This window comes from Durio zibethinus, chromosome 17, assembly GCF_047325235.1.
Source record: "Durio zibethinus cultivar Kanyao isolate XHJ-2024 chromosome 17, ASM4732523v1, whole genome shotgun sequence".
Taxonomy (NCBI): Eukaryota; Viridiplantae; Streptophyta; class Magnoliopsida; order Malvales; family Malvaceae; genus Durio; species Durio zibethinus.
Genome location: NC_143178.1, coordinates 23,899,856 through 23,918,653, shown reverse-complemented (window position 1 = coordinate 23,918,653; position 18,798 = coordinate 23,899,856). Strand labels below are relative to the sequence as shown.

The following is an 18,798-nucleotide window of genomic DNA, read 5'->3' as shown; positions in this document are numbered from 1 at the left end:
ACAAGAATTTTACAATGGATTAGTTGGCAAAGAACTGCAGTGAACAGGATAGAGGAGTACAAATTTACTTGAGTCCACCTAAAGATGTTATATTTGTAGGGGTTGTGTTAGAGATATTTTTGCGTTCAAAAGGTAAAAAGATTTGTTTGCTCGTCAAACATTGTCAATAGACAATCAACTTTACGTATACAGTATCATGTCAGCTCAATCGTCAATCTCAAGCCGGCTATTTGGCCCTTTGGACCAATCGATTGAAACATGAAGGAAAATACTCTTCGCTTTTGTCCCCTCATTTTTTCTCTTTTGTGATTTCATAATTTTACCCCTTAGCTCCAAATATAGGGTGTACATTTTATAATTGACTTGTAATTTAAGTATCGAAATATAAATATAAATAATATTTTTTTGTCTTTACTTCTAACCCATTTTTTTTCTCTTTTGTGATTTTAAAATTTTATTCTTTTATCTAGAATTTCACTCAAACAAATTGCATTTTTCAAAAAAACATAATTATACATTTTTTTATGACGTGTCATTTATTAATCACATAAATTACACGTGGATATATGTATCTTATTTTGAAAATTAAGTTTAAAACTAACTTATTTTGAGAAATAAGATTAAAGAGTACCATCCATTGGGAAAAAACTCGAGGATTGCCTTTCCCCTAGCAACAACATGGATTTGCAATAGCAATTAGAGGAGATTTTTTGTGTATGGTAAGGCCAAAGCTTTCATTCATGTCCAAATCGTTCTGTTTTGCTCCACCAGGCAATGACCAATCAAACTTGTGCACAAGATTTGCCAATAAGAGCTCATTTATTTTCATTGCAAATAGGATGCCTGGACAAATCCTCCTTCCAGAACCAAATGGAATCAATTCGAAATGATGTCCTTTGAAATCTATGGAATTGTTCAAGAACCTCTCTGGAAGAAATTCTTCTGGTGTCTCCCACGACATTGGGTCTCTTCCGATTGCCCAAGCATTGATAATAACTTGAGTTCCTCGTTCAATGTCATAGCCATTGATCCTGACATCTTCTGTTGATATTCTTGGAATTAACAATGGAATCGGAGGATGTAAACGAAGAGTCTCTTTGATCACAGCTTTTAAGTAGTGCATGTTATCCAGATCATCCTCCGAAATTTCCGATTTTTCACAGGCAACTTTCCTGACCTCTTTTTGTAGTTCTTTCATTATCTCTGGGTGCCTCAACAGTTCTGTCATTGCCCACTCCAGGACTGTATATGTAGTGTCAGTTCCAGCTGCAAACGCATCCTATCATGGAAAGAAGATTTGTCAAGTTCGAATGTGAAGCTAAAATTAGGAACTATAATAATAATAAAGTAAAAAAAAAAACTACTTGGTGCCCGCAGATAAACTAGTCTTATCACATCCAATGCTAGAGTAAAGAGCAGAATTCTGTTCAGTTTGTTCACGCAGTAACGTGCTATCCAGCAAGTCGGGGTTCAAAGCACCTGCAACTCCTTTTCTTGTTGGAAATGTTAAACACAGTTGGAAAGGGGTTTGGAAAGGGAATTAAGTGTTCTTACCAAGATAAGAGCCTTAATGCTCACTTCCTCTATCGGAAAGCCAACCGTGTTTTCCCTCTGAATCCCCAGCAAAACATCAACGAAATCTTTTTCATCCTCATCTTGAATCCCAATATCATCATTTCCTTTCCTGTTATGTCGATTCATATGCTCTTCGAGCACTCCACTTAAAAAAGCATCGAACTCCTTGGCCACTTTCTCTACTTTACCATTCAATCCATTAACATGGTTTATCCAAGCAAGCCATGGAATATAGTCCCCAACATTTATGCCACCCAACAACTCCACGAACTCGCTCAAAAGCTTCTTAAACTTGTTCCCATCTTCCCCTTCACTGTACTTTCTTCCTAAAGCGACTCTGCAGACAACACTGTTTGTGACCGTAGAAAAGAGTTCACTTAGATTCACTGGCAAAGCAGATGTGCTACACATTTTAATCTTCTCAACAGCAAGAACCGTTTCTTCTTCTCTTACAGCGCGAAAGGACTGAACCTTTTTGTTACTTAGAAGATGTAGCACGCATATGCTTTTCATTTGCCTCCAGTAATCACCATAAGGTGCCATTGACACGTCTTTGTAATCATAGAGAAGCTTTTGAAAGGTACTTGATTTGGGTCTGTTTGCGAATGTCAGATCATTGGTTTTCGTGATCTCATGGGCAGCATCAGCGGAGGAGACAACAAGCACAGGCGCACTGCCAAAGCGGAGCAACATGAGAGGGCCAAATTGTTGAGCTAAGGCCCGGAGTGAGCGATGAGGGTACGACCCGATTTTGTGAATGTTTCCAATGATTGGGAGTTTTGGCGGAGAAGGTGGTAACATTAGCTTTCTTTTCTTATTCGAACGACTTAAAAATCGCTCAAGTAAGACTACGAGGAAGATGGCTATCACGGAGAAGAAAAAGACATCTGACATGAAAAAGATTTCATGGTTCTCTAAAAATTGTAAAAAACTCGACATAACGATCTTTCTTCTGGGTTTCTGTTCAACTTATTCCAGGAACTTAGCAATTCTGCAACAGTACATATAGTGCCTGAAAATATCTGTATGAAAGGAGAAAAAAAGTCACCAGCCGACATTTTTGTAAGAGGTGCCGCGTAGTGCAAAGGGTTGAAAAACATACCAAATGGACCACTTTTTACTTTCGTGAAGCTTTGATTACATGTGAAGCCTGATTCTATGCTGAGGCGACAAATCACTTACTTAAAAAGAGGCTACTGGTCATATTTTTTTCGAAAAACAGATATTACCACAAACATCGATCCATTGTCAAAAATATTATGTGGTGAACAAGAATTCTCTTACAACAAAGGTTTTGCAATTGGGATTATGTGACAACCAGAAGAAAAATAGCCAGGCATTCCTTTGCCCAAGTTGGAGATCTTGACTTGCATGCCAGCTCTCAGATCCGCAATGTTTTCAATCAAATTCATGTCAACATTACTGTCCCTTTAAAATTATTTGTTGTGTTCCAGGCCTGACAACCAATGAATAAATGGCTAGTGGCTTCTTCAGACTGATACTAGGACAAGATAACATAAGGCGGCAAGTCTTGCACTAGCAGAAAGCAGGAATTGCAACAGCTGTGACCAGTACATTGAGTCATGTCCAAATCCTCACCTGTCGCTCCACCAAGCAATCTAATCTAAATTTACAGTTTTTCGCTTCATGACCTAATAGCCACAAAAATTTTTAAGAAGACATTAAAATTTAATTTCGAATCAAGCTTTTCTTTTCCTCTCTTATAATAATAAGGTTTTACACCGCCCTTGAAACCAAAAAAAATTTAAAAATGATACTGGTTCTTTTTAGAACAATAAAGAAATTACTTAATTTGTTGTAACTATTTATGACATGTCATTATCTAATTGTCATATAATTTTATCTATAAATAGACTTTCCGCCACCATCTTTTCTCTTTGGGTACAGAGAATTATTTAATTTATTAAAAGTATTTTAGAGATTTTTGTCTTTTCGGATAAAGGTTAAAATATAAAAAAATAAAAAAAAAAAGACAAATGAAAGGCTCTAGAGAAAGGAGATGTCACTTTTTTGTGGCCAAAGGCAAAAGAGGCTTTAAGGAAAGAGATATGACTTTTTTTGGGCCAAGCGAATTTTTATTGCGTCAATAAAAACAAAAATTTTAGATTGATAAGAGAAGGAAAGAAAAGGAAAGACATAAACGAGAATCAAAAGAGTAATAAAAGAGAAAATGGAAAAAAAAAAGTTCTGAAAAAATTGAAGAAAAGTTAGAATCCAAGAAAAGAACCAAATTTGAAGAAATATGTTAGAAAAAAAAAGGTAAGGAAAAAAATTTGGTTTTTTTTAATAAATTTGATTTTGCAAAAATTTTTTTTTTTTTTTTAATTTTGATTGTAAATGTTGTGGTGTATAGGTATATGGACTGTTTAAGACCTGTTTTATTCTTCATATGCTCTATGTTGTATTATTTATTTTATTTTAATTTAAAAAAAAAGCTTGAAAAATCTTTTTTCTTTAAAAAAAAATTAGAAACAATAATTTTGTGATTGCTTTTTATAAAGTTGATAAGTTGATTTAAGCAGAAATTTGTATAATTCATGTAGGTTGTGTGCTTGATGAAAGAAATAGAGTGAAAAGAAAGAATAGAGGGATTATGGAGAAGATTGGAGATGCAATCTAACCCCTCACCAAGCCTCGATTGATGTTACGCATCATCTTTGTTAGGGATTGAAGATAATGAAATGAAAAATAAGAAGAAAAAAATAAAAATTTTGGGTAGTTCGATTTATAACGTTATTTGCCTTAAAATTTTCTAGATTGGCTTGATTTTTTATTTTGAGTTTTCTTTTATAATTTTGATTTTTTTAAAGAATTTTTTAAATATTCTTAAAATATTTTTTTTAGATAAATAAAAACATTTTAACATCTTCTAGAGGTTTCTATATTATTCTTGAATTCTTTTTATTCTTATCTATTCAGCATCATGTGACATTACTTGACTGGATATTAAGGATTTTATTTAATAAGATTGAGCTAAAAAAAAACGAGAGAGAGAGATGAGTTTTGTCAATAAACAGATAAGATAATTCTTTTTCTTTTTTTTTTTTGTCTTCTCTTTTATTGCATTTACTTTTAGAATATTCTTTTCTTCTATGCTAAAATTCTTTTTTTTTTTAATATACCTTTAATTTTTTTATGTTGTTTTTTCTATAATTACATAGGTGATTTTTAATATAATACTTCAGGTATGTTTAACCTCTTTGCTTTTTCTATTTATAATTTTTTATTTTTATTATATTTTATTTGTTTAAAATTTTAGGCTTTTTGTTTTATTTTTATTTTCATTATATTCTTCTTTTTATGGATATCTCATATTTTTTATGTAAGTTTAGAAATTATTTTTTTCTCATCATTATTTGTTTAAAATTATTCCATTGTTCTTTTGCATTTGCATTAAAAAATTTGTAATATAGCAGTAAAAGTGACTCAACATATAAGTTGTTCTACTTAAGGATGAAAATTAAATTAGGTCAAATTATTATATCAATGCTTTTCAATACTTTTTATTGATGCTTTCTATTGTTGTTTAAATTTTAAATTATCCTCCTTGCCTGAAATCCTTTTGATGACATTGGTGGCACTTTTGCCTTTTCTCATGTTTACTTAGGTTAATTAAGTAGTTCTATGTAGGCAATGAATAGTTATCATATCAAATGCATCATATGATTAGTATGCCATTAACAATGCATTTTATACTCTCCTAACTTACATGATTGCTCATGTTTGGGCTATGTTATGATTGAGATCAATACTATATTTATAATTATTATTTTTAACCACTTAAGGGTTAAAATATTTTCATTGGTACCACATCTATTAGTTAATTATAGTGGGCTATTTTTGCATGTTGCTTCATCCTCTTATTCAATGTAATTTAAATATTAAAGTCATTCCCTTTATTAATATATTTATTTTCTTCCTATATTTGCCTTTCGAGATTTGTTGTTTTTTTCTTGCTCCAACTATTATTTTTCTTTTAATTTAATTTTACATCATTCTTTTAATTGTGTAGCTTTAACATTAAACTCTCTCTCTTTTAGTTGTTTTTCTCTATATGCATACTTTTTTTTTAATTCTTTTTGCACTATATTCTTCTTCTCCAATGTTTAGTTTTTGATGAATTTTATTGTAGTTTGTGCATATGCTGGTTTTCATTTGTTCTCCTTAAGACATCTCTATTTCGGTATTGGTGGGTTTATCACGTACTTTTTAAAATTTTTTAAACTTTAAAGATTCATATTTAATTTGCGAGATATTGTGTGTTTTAATATAAAGATTTTACAATTTTGTTTCATAAAAAGTGTAAAATAAGGTAATTTAACACAATTATATTCGATCTAGAATTTCACTCAACCAAGTTACATTTCTTGAAAACATAATTATGCATTTTTTTTATGACGTGTCATTTATTGGTCACATGGATTACACGTGGATATATATATCTTATTTTGAAAATTAAGTTTAAAACTAACTTATTTTGAGAAATAAGATTAAAGAGTACTATCCATTGGGAAAAAAACTCGAGGATTGCCTTTCCCCTAGCAACAACATGGATTTGCAATAGCAATTAGAGGAGATTTTTTGTGTATGGTAAGGCCAAAGCTTTCATTCATGTCCAAATCGTTCTGTTTTGCTCCACCAGGCAATGACCAATCAAACTTGTGCACAAGATTTGCCAATAAGAGCTCATTTATTTTCATTGCAAATAGGATGCCTGGACAAATCCTCCTTCCAGAACCAAATGGAATCAATTCGAAATGATGTCCTTTGAAATCTATGGAATTGTTCAAGAACCTCTCTGGAAGAAATTCTTCTGGTGTCTCCCACGACATGGGGTCTCTTCCGATTGCCCAAGCATTGATAATAACTTGAGTTCCTCGTTCAATGTCATAGCCATTGATCCTGACATCTTCTGTTGATATTCTTGGAACTAACAATGGAATCGGAGGATGTAAACGAAGAGTCTCTTTGATCACAGCTTTTAAGTAGTGCATGTTATCCAGATCATCCTCCGAAATTTCCGATTTTTCACAAGCAACTTTCCTGACCTCTTTTTGTAGTTCTTTCATTATCTCTGGGTGCCTCAACAGTTCTGTCATTGCCCACTCCAGGACTGTATATGTAGTGTCAGTTCCAGCTGCAAACGCATCCTATCATGGAAAGAAGATTTGTCAAGTTCGAATGTGAAGCTAAAATTAAGGAACTATAATAATAATAAAGTAAAAAAATAAACTACTTGGTGCCCGCAGATAAACTAGTCTTATCACATCCAATGCTAGAGTAAAGAGCAGAATTCAGTTCAGTTTGTTCACGCAGTAACGTGCTATCCAGCAAGTCGGGGTTCAAAGCACCTGCAACTCCTTTTCTTGTTGGAAATGTTAAACACAGTTGGAAAGGGGTTTGGAAGGGGAATTAAGTGTTCTTACCAAGATAAGAGCCTTAATGCTCACTTCCTCTATGGGAAAGCCACCGTGTTTTCCCTCTGAATCCCCAGCAAAACATCAACGAAATCTTTTTCATCCTCATCTTGAATCCCAATATCATCATTTCCTTTCCTGTTATGTCGATTCATATGCTCTTCGAGCACTCCACTTAAAAAAGCATCGAACTCCTTGGCCACTTTCTCTACTTTACCATTCAATCCATTAACATGGTTTATCCAAGCAAGCCATGGAATATAGTCCCCAACATTTATGCCACCCAACAACTCCACGAACTCGCTCAAAAGCTTCTTAAACTTGTTCCCATCTTCCCCGTCACTGTACTTTCTTCCTAAAGCGACTCTGCAGACAACACTGTTTGTGACCGTAGAAAAGAGTTCACTTAGATTCACTGGCAAAGCAGATGTGCTACACTTTTTAATCTTCTCAACAGCAAGAACCGTTTCTTCTTCTCTTACAGCGCGAAAGGACTGAACCTTTTTGTTACTTAGAAGATGTAGCACGCATATGCTTTTCATTTGCCTCCAGTAATCACCATCAGGTGCCATTGACACGTCTTTGTAATCATAGAGAAGCTTTTGAAAGGTACTTGATTTGGGTCTGTTTGCGAATGTCAGATCATTGGTTTTCATGATCTCACGGGCAGCATCAGCGGAGGAGACAACAAGCACAGGCGCACTGCCAAAGCGGAGCAACATGAGAGGGCCAAATTGTTGAGCTAAGGCCCGGAGTGAGCGATGAGGGTACGACCCGATTTTGTGAATGTTTCCAATGATTGGGAGTTTTGGCGGAGAAGGTGGTAACATTAGCTTTCTTTTCTTATTCGAACGACTAAAAAATCGTTCAACTAAGACTATGAAGAAGATGGCTATCACAGAGAAGAAGAAGACATCTGACATGACAAAGAATTCATGGTGCTCTAAAAATTGCAGAAAACTCGACATAACGATCTACCTTCTTGGTTTCAGTTCAACTTATTCCAGGAACTTGGCAGTTCTGCAGCAGTACATATAGTGCCTGAAATTATCTGTATGAAAGGAGAAAAAAGGTCAGCAGCCGCCATTTTTGTAATCGGTGCCGTAGTGCAAATGGTTGAAAAACATAGCAAATGGACGAGTTTTGCTGTCGTGAAGCTTTTGGCTTTGATTACATGTGAAGCCTGATTCCATGCTGAGGCATCAGATCACTAACGTAAAAAGAAACTTATTGGTCTCGTTTTTTTTTTGAAAAACAGATGTTACCACAAACATCGATCCATTGTCAAAAATATTACGTGCTGAACAAGAATTCTCTTACCACAAAGGTTTTGTAATTGGGATTATCTGACAACCACAAGAAAAATAGCCGGGCATTCTCCTTTGCCCAAGTTGAAGATCTTGACTTACAAACTAGCTTTCAGATCCGCAATGTTTTCAATCAAATTCATGCCAACATTTCTGTCCCTCTAAAATTATTTGTTCTTTTCCAGGGCTGACAACCAATGCGTAAATGGCTAATGGCTACTTCAGACTGATACTTGGACAAGATAACATAAGGCGGCAAGTCCTGCACCAGCAGAAAGTAGGAATCGCAACAGCTGTGACCATTACATTGACTCATGTCGAAATCCTCACCTGTTGCTCCACCAGGCAATCTAGATCTAAACTTACATATTTTTCTGTCTACATATCATAACACGTGTTCTTTTTTAGAACAATAAAGAAATTACTTAATTTGTCGTAACTATTTATGACATGTCATTGTCCAATTGTCATTTAATTTTATCTATAAATAGACTTTCGTCCACCATCTTTTTCTCTTTGGGTACATAGAATTATTTAATTTATTAAAAGTATTTTACAGATTTTTGTTTTTTTGGATAAGGGTTAAAATTTAAAAAAAATTAAAAAATTTAATAAAAAGACAAATGAAGGCTGTAGAGAAAGGAGATGTCGCTTTTTTGTGGCCAAAGGCCAAAGAAGGTTTTAAACTTTTTTTTTTTGGCCAAGTGAATTTTTATTGTGTCAATAAAAACAAAAACTTTATATTGAAAAGAGAAGAAAAAAAAAGGATAGACATAAACTAGAATCAAGAAAGTAATAAAAGAGAGAAATTGAAAAAATATGCTAAGTTAGAATGCAAGAAAAGAACCAAATCTGAAGAAATATGTTAGCAAAAAAAGGTAAGGAAGTTTTTTTTTAATAAATTTGATTTTTCAAAAAACTTTTATTTTTTTTTATTTTGATTGTAAATGTTGTGGTGTATAGGTGTATGGACTGTTTAAGGACTGCTTTATTCTTCATATGCTCTATGTTGTATTATTTATTTTATTTTAATTTTTTAAAAAAATTGGAAAATCTTTTTTCTTAGATAAAAATGAGAAACAATTATTTTGTGATTGCTTTTTATAAAGTTGATAAGTTGATTTAAGCAGAAATTTGTGTGATTCATGTTGACATTTATATATGTAGGTTGAGAAGATGGGAGATGCCCTCTAACCCTTACCAAGCCTAGATCGATGTTAAGCATCGTCTTCGTTAGGGATCGAAGGTAATGAAGTGAAAAATAAGAAGAAAAAAAAAAGAAATTTGCATAGCTCGATTTATAACATTATTTGCCTTAAATTTTTCTTGATTGGCTTGATTTTTTATTTTGAGTTTTCTATCATAATTTTGATTTTTTTTAAAGGATTTTTTTAATATTCTTAAAATATTATTATTTTTTAGATAAATAAAAACATTTTAACATCTTTTAGAGTCTTCTATATTATTCTTGAATTCTTCTTATTCTTATCTAGTCAGCATCATGTGACATTACTTGACTGGATATTAAGGATTTTATTTAATAAGATTGAGCTAAAAAAAAAAGAGAGAGAGAGAGATGAGTTTTGTCAATAGACAAATAAGATGATTTTTTTTCAGGTCTTTTTTTTATTGCATTTACTTTTAGAATATTCTTTTCTACTATGCTTTGATTTTTACTAGGTGCTAAAATTATTTTTTAAAAATATTTTTGTTTAAATGACTTTTAATACCTTAATTTTATTATGTTGTGTTTTCTATAATTGCATTGGTGATTTTTAATATAATACTGCAGGTATGTTTAACCTCTTTGCTTTTTCTATTTATAATTTTTTATTTGTTTAAAATTTTAGGCTTTCTGTTTTATTTTTATTTTGATTATATTCTTCTTTTTTATGAATATCTCATATTTTTTTTGTAAGTTTAGAAATTATTTTTTTCTCATCATCATTTGTTTAAAATTATTCCATTATTCTTTTGCATTTGCATTAAAAAATTTGTATTGTAACAGTAAAAGTGACTCAACATATAAGTTGTTCTACTTAAGGATGAAAATTAAATTAGGTCAAATTATTATATCAATGCTTTTTAATTCTTTTTTATTGATGCTTTCTATTGTTCTTTAAATTTTAAATTATCCTCCTTGCCTGAAATCCTTTTGATGACATTGGTGGCACTTTTGCCTTTTCTCATGTTTACTTAGGTTAATTAAGTAGTTCTATGTAGGCAATGGATAGTTATCATATCAAATGCATCATAGGATTAGTATGCCATTAACAATGCATTTTATACTCTCCTAACTTACATGATTGCTCATGTTTGGGCTATGTTATGATTGAGATCAATACTATATTTATAATTATTTTTTTTAACCACTTAAGGGTTAAAATATTTTCATTGGTACCACATCTATTAGTTAATTATAGTGGGCTATTTTTGCATGTTGCTTCATCCTCTTATTCAATGTAATTTAAATATTAAAGGTCATTCCCTTTATTAATATATTTATTTTCTTCCTATATTTGCCTTTCGAGATTTGTTGTTTTTTTCTTGCTCCAACTATTATTTTTCTTTTAATTTAATTTTACATCATTCTTTTAATTGTGTAGCTTTAACATTAAACTCTCTCTCTTTTAGTTGTTTTTCTCTATATGCATACTTTTTTTTTTAATTCTTTTTGCACTATATTCTTCTTCTCCGATGTTTAGTTTTTGATGAATTTTATTGTAGTTTGTGCATATGCTAGTTTTCATTTGTTCTCCTTAAGACATCTCTATTTCGGTATTAGTGGGTTTATCACATACTTTTTAAAATTTTTTAAACCGTAAATATTCATATTTAATTTGCGAGATATTATGTGTTTTAATATAAAGATTTTACGATTTGTTTCATAAAAAGTGTATAACAAATTTAGGTTTGACCCATAGCTTATATGAGATCTTTGAATCTCTTAATTTTTGTCTACCATCCTCGAGAAAAAAATGCATAAAACCTAAAAAGAGTATTCCAAAGAGTAGTAAAACAAAATAACTATAACGTTAAGTTTGTCTAATTAAGAAGTATAATAACCTGTAATTATAAGAAACATTGACGGAAAGATATAAGAGTTGATAGTGAATTTGTAACTTTAAAAGTCTCCATAGATGTTATATGGTTTAAACATAAAAAAATTGATGTAAATAAAATACAAAGATTCAATCATTTTCGTCGAGTTAAACCTTCACTTGCATTACTCGCAGCGAAGCGTGAGGATGGAATCTAATGATCAATCAAACTTGTAAACAAGATTTGCCAGGATAATCTCAATCATAACCCTGGCAAACGAGGGAGGAAGGGAGTTCATAATTTGATTTTAAATAAATTAATTGGTTGATTTAATTTAAGTCAATTAATCAATTGATTATTAAATTAATTTTAATTAATTAATTGAAATAATTTTAGAAAATGTAAATTTTTGATTAAGTAGGTTAAAAAAATTTTAATCAAAATGCATTATAATTCAAATATAAAGTAAAAAAAAATGTGAAATGGGTTATTTTATCATTTTATTTTATAAGTTGATAAAATTTTAAACAATTTATTTTTATATTTAAATATTTTATTAGATAATTTTATTTAGTGTATTTAAAATATGAAAAATTATCAAATTTAATTTGAAGTTGCGTAATATTTTTCAATTGCCCTAGCGTCGGTAAAGATAACTGTTTCAGCTACTACATCATAGCCGTTGATTTGAACATCTGGGCTTGATGTAAAACTATAAAAGCCCATAAGGAAAAAACTCGTCCACATAAAACACCAGCCCAACCATGGAAACAAGTTAAAGTAAACTTCAATGTTTGTCCCAACGCACAAACTAGGCACTATTTTCACATGCTTATTTGCGATTTTTTTTTTAATTTTTTGTTTCAAAAATTATATTAATGAATATAAGTAATATACAAATAAAATATAAATAAATAAAACATAGATACATAAATTAAAAAATATATGAATATATATAAATAAAAAATAATATGAGTATAATAAATATATAAAAATATACAATCATTAAAACCTAAGCTTCAATGATTAATTAAAATTATTCAAAATAAATGATTCACTTTGAATTAAGATTATCCTTTCATAAAGTTCATATATTTATAGATTTCATAAAAACAGATTCATTAATAATAAAATTTGAATTATTCTTAATAAACAGTATAGATCTAATTGCATAGATAAATATAAATAAAAATATATACTTTTAATTACTTCAATATTTTCAAAGAACTACTCAAAATTATAAACACTTACATTCAAAATATTAAAAAATTGCAAGTGTAATGTAACAAATTCTTTTTTTTAAAAAAAACCTATTGTAGATATGTGTTGCCAAGACATGGGCTATGGCTCATTTTAATACTACTTATTAGAAAAAAGAGAAAAATAGTATGGAGAGTTGGGAATAGGACACAAAAGTATTATCATCCTGCAATAATTTTTTAATACCAATTATATTTTGTTTTTTTGTATATAATATACATATATATTGGCTAGTGCAGTAGTGTTACAACATCAATGTTTTTTTTTTTTTTTTTTTTAATGGTTATAAGTGGTTTTGCTTTGCATTTTGTGAAGAGTGAGTGAGATAATATATTATTATCACAATTATCCTCAAATTAACTACATTTACCAACAATTTATGTTATCGATGTCGTTATTTTTATATTTAAGCATGTATCTCATAATTGATATTAATTTTATTGTTACAGTATTCAATTTCACTTTACAATAATTAATCTTATCTTCATTATTATTTTTAATTTTATTAGAATCAATTTCACTACTAATCTAAATAGAGTCTAAATCGAACAAATTCAATGGGTTACGTAAATTTTAATTATTTAAAAATAAATTATTTATATTTATAAAATAAATATTATATTATATATTTTATTTGTTATATTATAAAAAATATATTTTAAAATAAATTAATGAGTCAATTAATTCAATTAATTTTGTTATCAGTTTAAAGCATAAAAAATATTTGAAGTAATCAAATTAATCACTTTTCTTAACTAATTAATACCAAAATTGAATAAATCCGAATCAATTAAACCTAATTCGGTTGGTTTCAAGTAACTCATTCTAATCCATTAATGTAATATAATGTAGTATAATATAATAAGATAATATTAAAAAATTAAAAAATTATTAATAATTATATTAAATTTAATAAAAATAAAAATATAGTTTTTTATATTTTTATATTGATACAAATTATAATATATAATTTTTATATAAAATATAATATAAATATATAACTTGTAATATTTTTTATGATATAAATTTACAAATAATTAAATTATTTATTTTTAATTTTAAAAAAATTATTATTTCAGATAACAGTCGAGTTAATCATATTTCCTAGGTAAGCCATTGTCTTCTGAATCTTAATGGTGGAGCACCAATGGACATGTAAAAGCAATCAGAATAATTTTATTCTTTTATAGTTCATAGACTGGATTCTTTTACAAAAGAAAGTTGAAACAAGCCATTGAATTTTTTTTTTTTTTTTTGTCTTCTTTTAATCGTTATAAAGGTATGATTGCTGTATGTTTTTTTTGTTTTTCTTTGTGACAGGGAAGACGATAATTTAGATCAGACTGAATTTCGTTTAATTTTTTTAAATATTAAATAATATTATAAAATTTTAAAATTTAATTTGAATTTCAACATAATTCTCATTCTGTCTTAATTAAAATGAATTGAATTTTATCAATTCGGTTTGATTCGATTTATTAATTTATTAATTTTAAATTTTTTATATATAATTTTAATATAAAATTTTAACATATTTAAATAAATTTTAATATAAAATTATTATTTTTATTTTATAAAAAATTAAAAATATATATAAAAATTAAAAAATATATTTTTTGATTCGATTCAGTTTATTTTAGTTTTGCACATTTTGATATAAAATTCGATCCAAAACAGTACAAATTTGGGGCTTCTTCTCAACAATAAGAACTAAGCTAGGGGCTATTTTCAAAATATGATGATTCGTATATTTATATCATATAAAATATTAAAATTTATATATTTTTATAATAATTTATATAAAAATTATATATCACAATTCATGTTGACACTAAAATATAAAATAAAATTTTTTTGTTTCATTAAACTCATATATAATTATTACTATAATTTTAAATCATATTACTTTTATATTTTATTTTTGTATTATATCGTATCATCGTATTATATTTTAGTTTTAGATTGTCAAATTTAATTTTTTCCCATACTAAAGTTGTTTAAAATCTTATTTATTAAAAGAGAGTAATTTAAAACTTTATTCTTAAAATCGGGTAATTTAACACAATTATATTCCACCTTATCATTTTACCTAAAGAAAGTACAAGTCATTCTTCTTCCTCCAAACTCTAATCCTATCCCTCCCCTCTTTCTCCTCTATGTAGCAGGATACCCTTCAAAAAAAAAATTATAATATAACACAAACAGGAACAAAATTGAGCAAGCAGTCGTGAAATATTAGAAAAATAACAAAATTCATTATTATCACAGAGACAAAATCTATGAGGGGCTGGAGATGTGTTTACATAAAGATGTTGACCTTATTGGGAAAATCAGATCTATCCTGATTGACCTTAACATTGATGTAAAGGATCAAATTATTCGGGCATTGAGTTCTAATGGGATGTTCAACACATATTCCTTTAAAAAAAGAATGGATTACCAAGCTCATGGAAGAATGGCAACGTGCCATAAATAAAACTGATGGAGATAATCCAGAAAGGGAAATTCTGATAAGCTATTTGGGGATATGTTCAATTGATCTTTGCAGAATTATGGGGTTTGTTTGTATCATGGTGCCATGCTTGCACAGATTATGGGTAAACTGACGGTGCCTCTTCATTTTCCTTAATCACTAAAAGCATCTCCAACAGTCACCCACATCTTGTGATCTTAATATCATCAAAACCATTAGAGAAATCATGCAAAATAATAAAGAACGAATGTTGAATTACATTCCAAGACAAGAATTTTACAATGGATTAGTTGGCAAAGAACTGCAGTGAACAGGGTAGAGGAGTACAAATTTACTTGAGTCCACCTAAAGATGTTATATTTGTAGGGGTTGTGTTAGAGATATTTTTGCGTTCAAAAGGTAAAAAGATTTGTTTGCTCGTCAAACATTGTCAATAGACAATCAACTTTACGTATACAGTATCATGTCAGCTCAATCGTCAATCTCAAGCCGGCTATTTGGCCCTTTGGACCAATCGATTGAAACATGAAGGAAAATACTCTTCGCTTTTGTCCCTTCATTTTTTCTCTTTTGTGATTTCATAATTTTACCCCTTAGCCTAGAGCTTAGCTTAAACATTTGACACTCCAAATATAGGGTATACATTTTATAATTGACTTGTAATTTAAGTATCGAAATATAAATATAAATAATATTTTTTTGTCTTTACTTTTAATCCATTCTTTTTCTCTTTTGTGATTTTAAAATTTTATTTTTTTATTTAAAATTTCACTCAAACAAGTTACATTTCTCAAAAAACATAATTATGAATTTTTTTATGACGTGTCATTTATTGGTCACATGAATTACACGTGGATATATGTATCTTATTTTGAAAATTAAGTTTAAAACTAACTTATTTTGAGAAATAAGATTAAAGAGTACCATGCATTGGGAAAAAAACTCGAGGATTGCCTTTCCCCTAGCAACAACATGGATTTGCAATAGCAATTAGAGGAGATTTTTTGTGTATGGTAAGGCCAAAGCTGCAGACAACACTGTTTGTGGCCGTAGAAAAGAGTTCACTTAGATTCACTGGCAAAGCAGATGTGCTACACATTTTAATCTTCTCAACAGCAAGAACCGTTTCTTCTTCTCTTACAGCGCGAAAGGACTGAACCTTTTTGTTACTTAGAAGATGTAGCACGCATATGCTTTTCATTTGCCTCCAGTAATCACCATAAGGTGCCATTGACACGTCTTTGTAATCATAGAGAAGCTTTTGAAAGGTACTTGATTTGGGTCTGTTTGCGAATGTCAGATCATTGGTTTTCGTGATCTCATGGGCAGCATCAGCGGAGGAGACAACAAGCACAGGCGCACTGCCAAAGCGGAGCAACATGAGAGGGCCAAATTGTTGAGCTAAGGCCCGGAGTGAGCGATGAGGGTACGACCCGATTTTGTGAATGTTTCCAATGATTGGGAGTTTTGGCGGAGAAGGTGGTAACATTAGCTTTCTTTTCTTATTCGAACGACTTAAAAATCGCTCAAGTAAGACTACGAGGAAGATGGCTATCACGGAGAAGAAAAAGACATCTGACATGAAAAAGATTTCATGGTGCTCTAAAAATTGTAAAAAACTCGACATAACGATCTTTCTTCTGGGTTTCTGTTCAACTTATTCCAGGAACTTAGCAGTTCTGCAACAGTACATATAGTGCCTGAAAATATCTGTATGAAAGGAGAAAAAAAGTCACCAGCCGACATTTTTGTAAGAGGTGCCGTAGTGCAAAGGGTTGAAAAACATAACAAATGGACCACTTTTTACTTTCGTGAAGCTTTGATTACATGTGAAGCCTGATTCTATGCTGAGGCGACAAATCACTTACGTAAAAAGAGGCTACTGGTCATTTTTTTTTCGAAAAACAGATATTACCACAAACATCGATCCATTGTCAAAAATATTATGTGGTGAACAAGAATTCTCTTACAACAAAGGTTTTGCAATCGGGATTATGTGACAACCAGAAGACATTAAAATTTAATTTCGATTCAAGCTTTTCTTCTCCACTCTTATAATAATAAGGTTTTACACCGCCCTTGAAACCAAAAAAAAATTAGACTTACGTATCAGGATACTGGTTCTTTTTAGAACAATAAAGAAATTACTTAATTTGTTGTAACTATTTATGACATGTCATTATCTAATTGTCATATAATTTTATCTATAAATAGACTTTCCGCCACCATCTTTTCTCTTTGGGTACAGAGAATTATTTAATTTATTAAAAGTATTTTAGAGATTTTTGTCTTTTCGGATAAAGGTTAAAATATAAAAAAATTAAAAAATTAAAAAAAAAAGACAAATGAAAGGCTCTAGAGAAAGGAGATGTCACTTTTTTGTGGCCAAAGGCAAAAGAGGCTTTAAGGAAAGAGATATGACTTTTTTTTGGCCAAGCGAATTTTTATTGCGTCAATAAAAACAAAAATTTTAGATTGATAAGAGAAGGAAAGAAAAGGAAAGACATAAACGAGAATCAAAAGAGTAATAAAAGAGAAAATGGAAAAAAAAAAGTTCTGAAAAAATTGAAGAAAAGTTAGAATCCAAGAAAAGAACCAAATTTGAAGAAATACGTTAGAAAAAAAAAGGTAAGGAAAAAAATTTAGTTTTTTTTAATAAATTTGATTTTGCAAAAAACTTTTTTTTTTAAATTTTGATTGTAAATGTTGTGGTGTATAGGTATATGAACTGTTTAAGACCTGTTTTATTCTTCATATGCTCTATGTTGTATTATTTATTTTATTTTATTTTTAAAAAAAAGCTTGAAAAATCTTTTTTCTTTAAAAAAAATGAGAAACAATTATTTTGTGATTGCTTTTTATAAAGTTGATAAGTTGATTTAAGCAGAAATTTGTATGATTCATGTAGGTTGTGTGCTTGATGAAAGAAACAGAGTGAAAAGAAAGAATAGAGGGATTATGGAGAAGATTGGAGATGCAATCTAACCCCTCACCAAGCCTAGATCGATGTTACGCATCATCTTTGTTAGGGATCAAAGATAATGAAACGAAAAATAAGAAGAAAAAAATAAAAATTTTGGGTAGTTCGATTTATAACGTTATTTGCTTTAAAATTTTCTAGATTGGCTTGATTTTTTATTTTGAATTTTCTTTCATAATTTTGATTTTTTTAAAGGATTTTTTAAATATTCTTAAAATATTTTTTTTCGATAAATAAAAACATTTTAACATCTTCTAGAGGTTTCTATATTATTCTTGAATTCTTTTTATTCTTATCTATTCAGCATCATGTGACATTACTTGACTGGATATTAAGAATTTTATTTAATAAGATTGAGCTAAAAGAAAAAATGAGAGAGAGATGAGTTTTGTCAATAGACAGATAAGATAATTCTTTTTCATTTTTTTTTGTCTTTTTCTTATTGCATTTACTTTTAGAATATTCTTTTCTACTATGCTAAAATTCTTTTTTTTTAATATCCTTTAATTTTTTATGTTGTTTTTTCTATAATTACATGGGTGATTTTTAATATAATACTTCAGGCATGTTTAACCTCTTTGCTTTTTCTATTTATAATTTTTTATTTTTATTATATTTTATTTGTTTAAAATTTTAGGCTTTCTGTTTTATTTTTATTTTGATTATGTTCTTCTTTTTATGGATATCTCATATTTTTTATGTAAGTTTAAAAATTATTTTTTT

The 18,798-nt window shown here is 29.4% G+C and overlaps 1 protein-coding gene and 2 pseudogenes across 2 annotated transcripts; all 3 read right to left on the bottom strand.

The window, feature by feature from the left end:
• Positions 1-487: 487 nt before the first annotated feature.
• On the bottom strand, positions 488-2,579 carry LOC111284702 (cytochrome P450 736A117-like). The gene is made up of 2 exons (XM_022873567.2): positions 1,555-2,579; positions 488-1,279 (listed from the first exon to the last, which is right to left on the bottom strand). The coding sequence occupies exons 1-2, from the start codon at positions 2,512-2,514 to the stop codon at positions 668-670; spliced, it is 1,572 nt and encodes a 523-aa protein (XP_022729302.2). The 5' UTR covers positions 2,515-2,579; the 3' UTR covers positions 488-667.
• Positions 2,580-5,953: 3,374 nt separating this feature from the next.
• Positions 5,954-8,230, bottom strand: LOC149514141 (cytochrome P450 736A117-like; annotated as a pseudogene). Its single transcript, XR_016329361.1, has 2 exons — positions 7,023-8,230; positions 5,954-6,746 (listed from the first exon to the last, which is right to left on the bottom strand). The product of XR_016329361.1 is annotated as a cytochrome P450 736A117-like (transcript).
• Positions 8,231-15,917: 7,687 nt separating this feature from the next.
• Positions 15,918-16,883, bottom strand: LOC149514140 (cytochrome P450 736A117 pseudogene; annotated as a pseudogene).
• Positions 16,884-18,798: the final 1,915 nt, after the last annotated feature.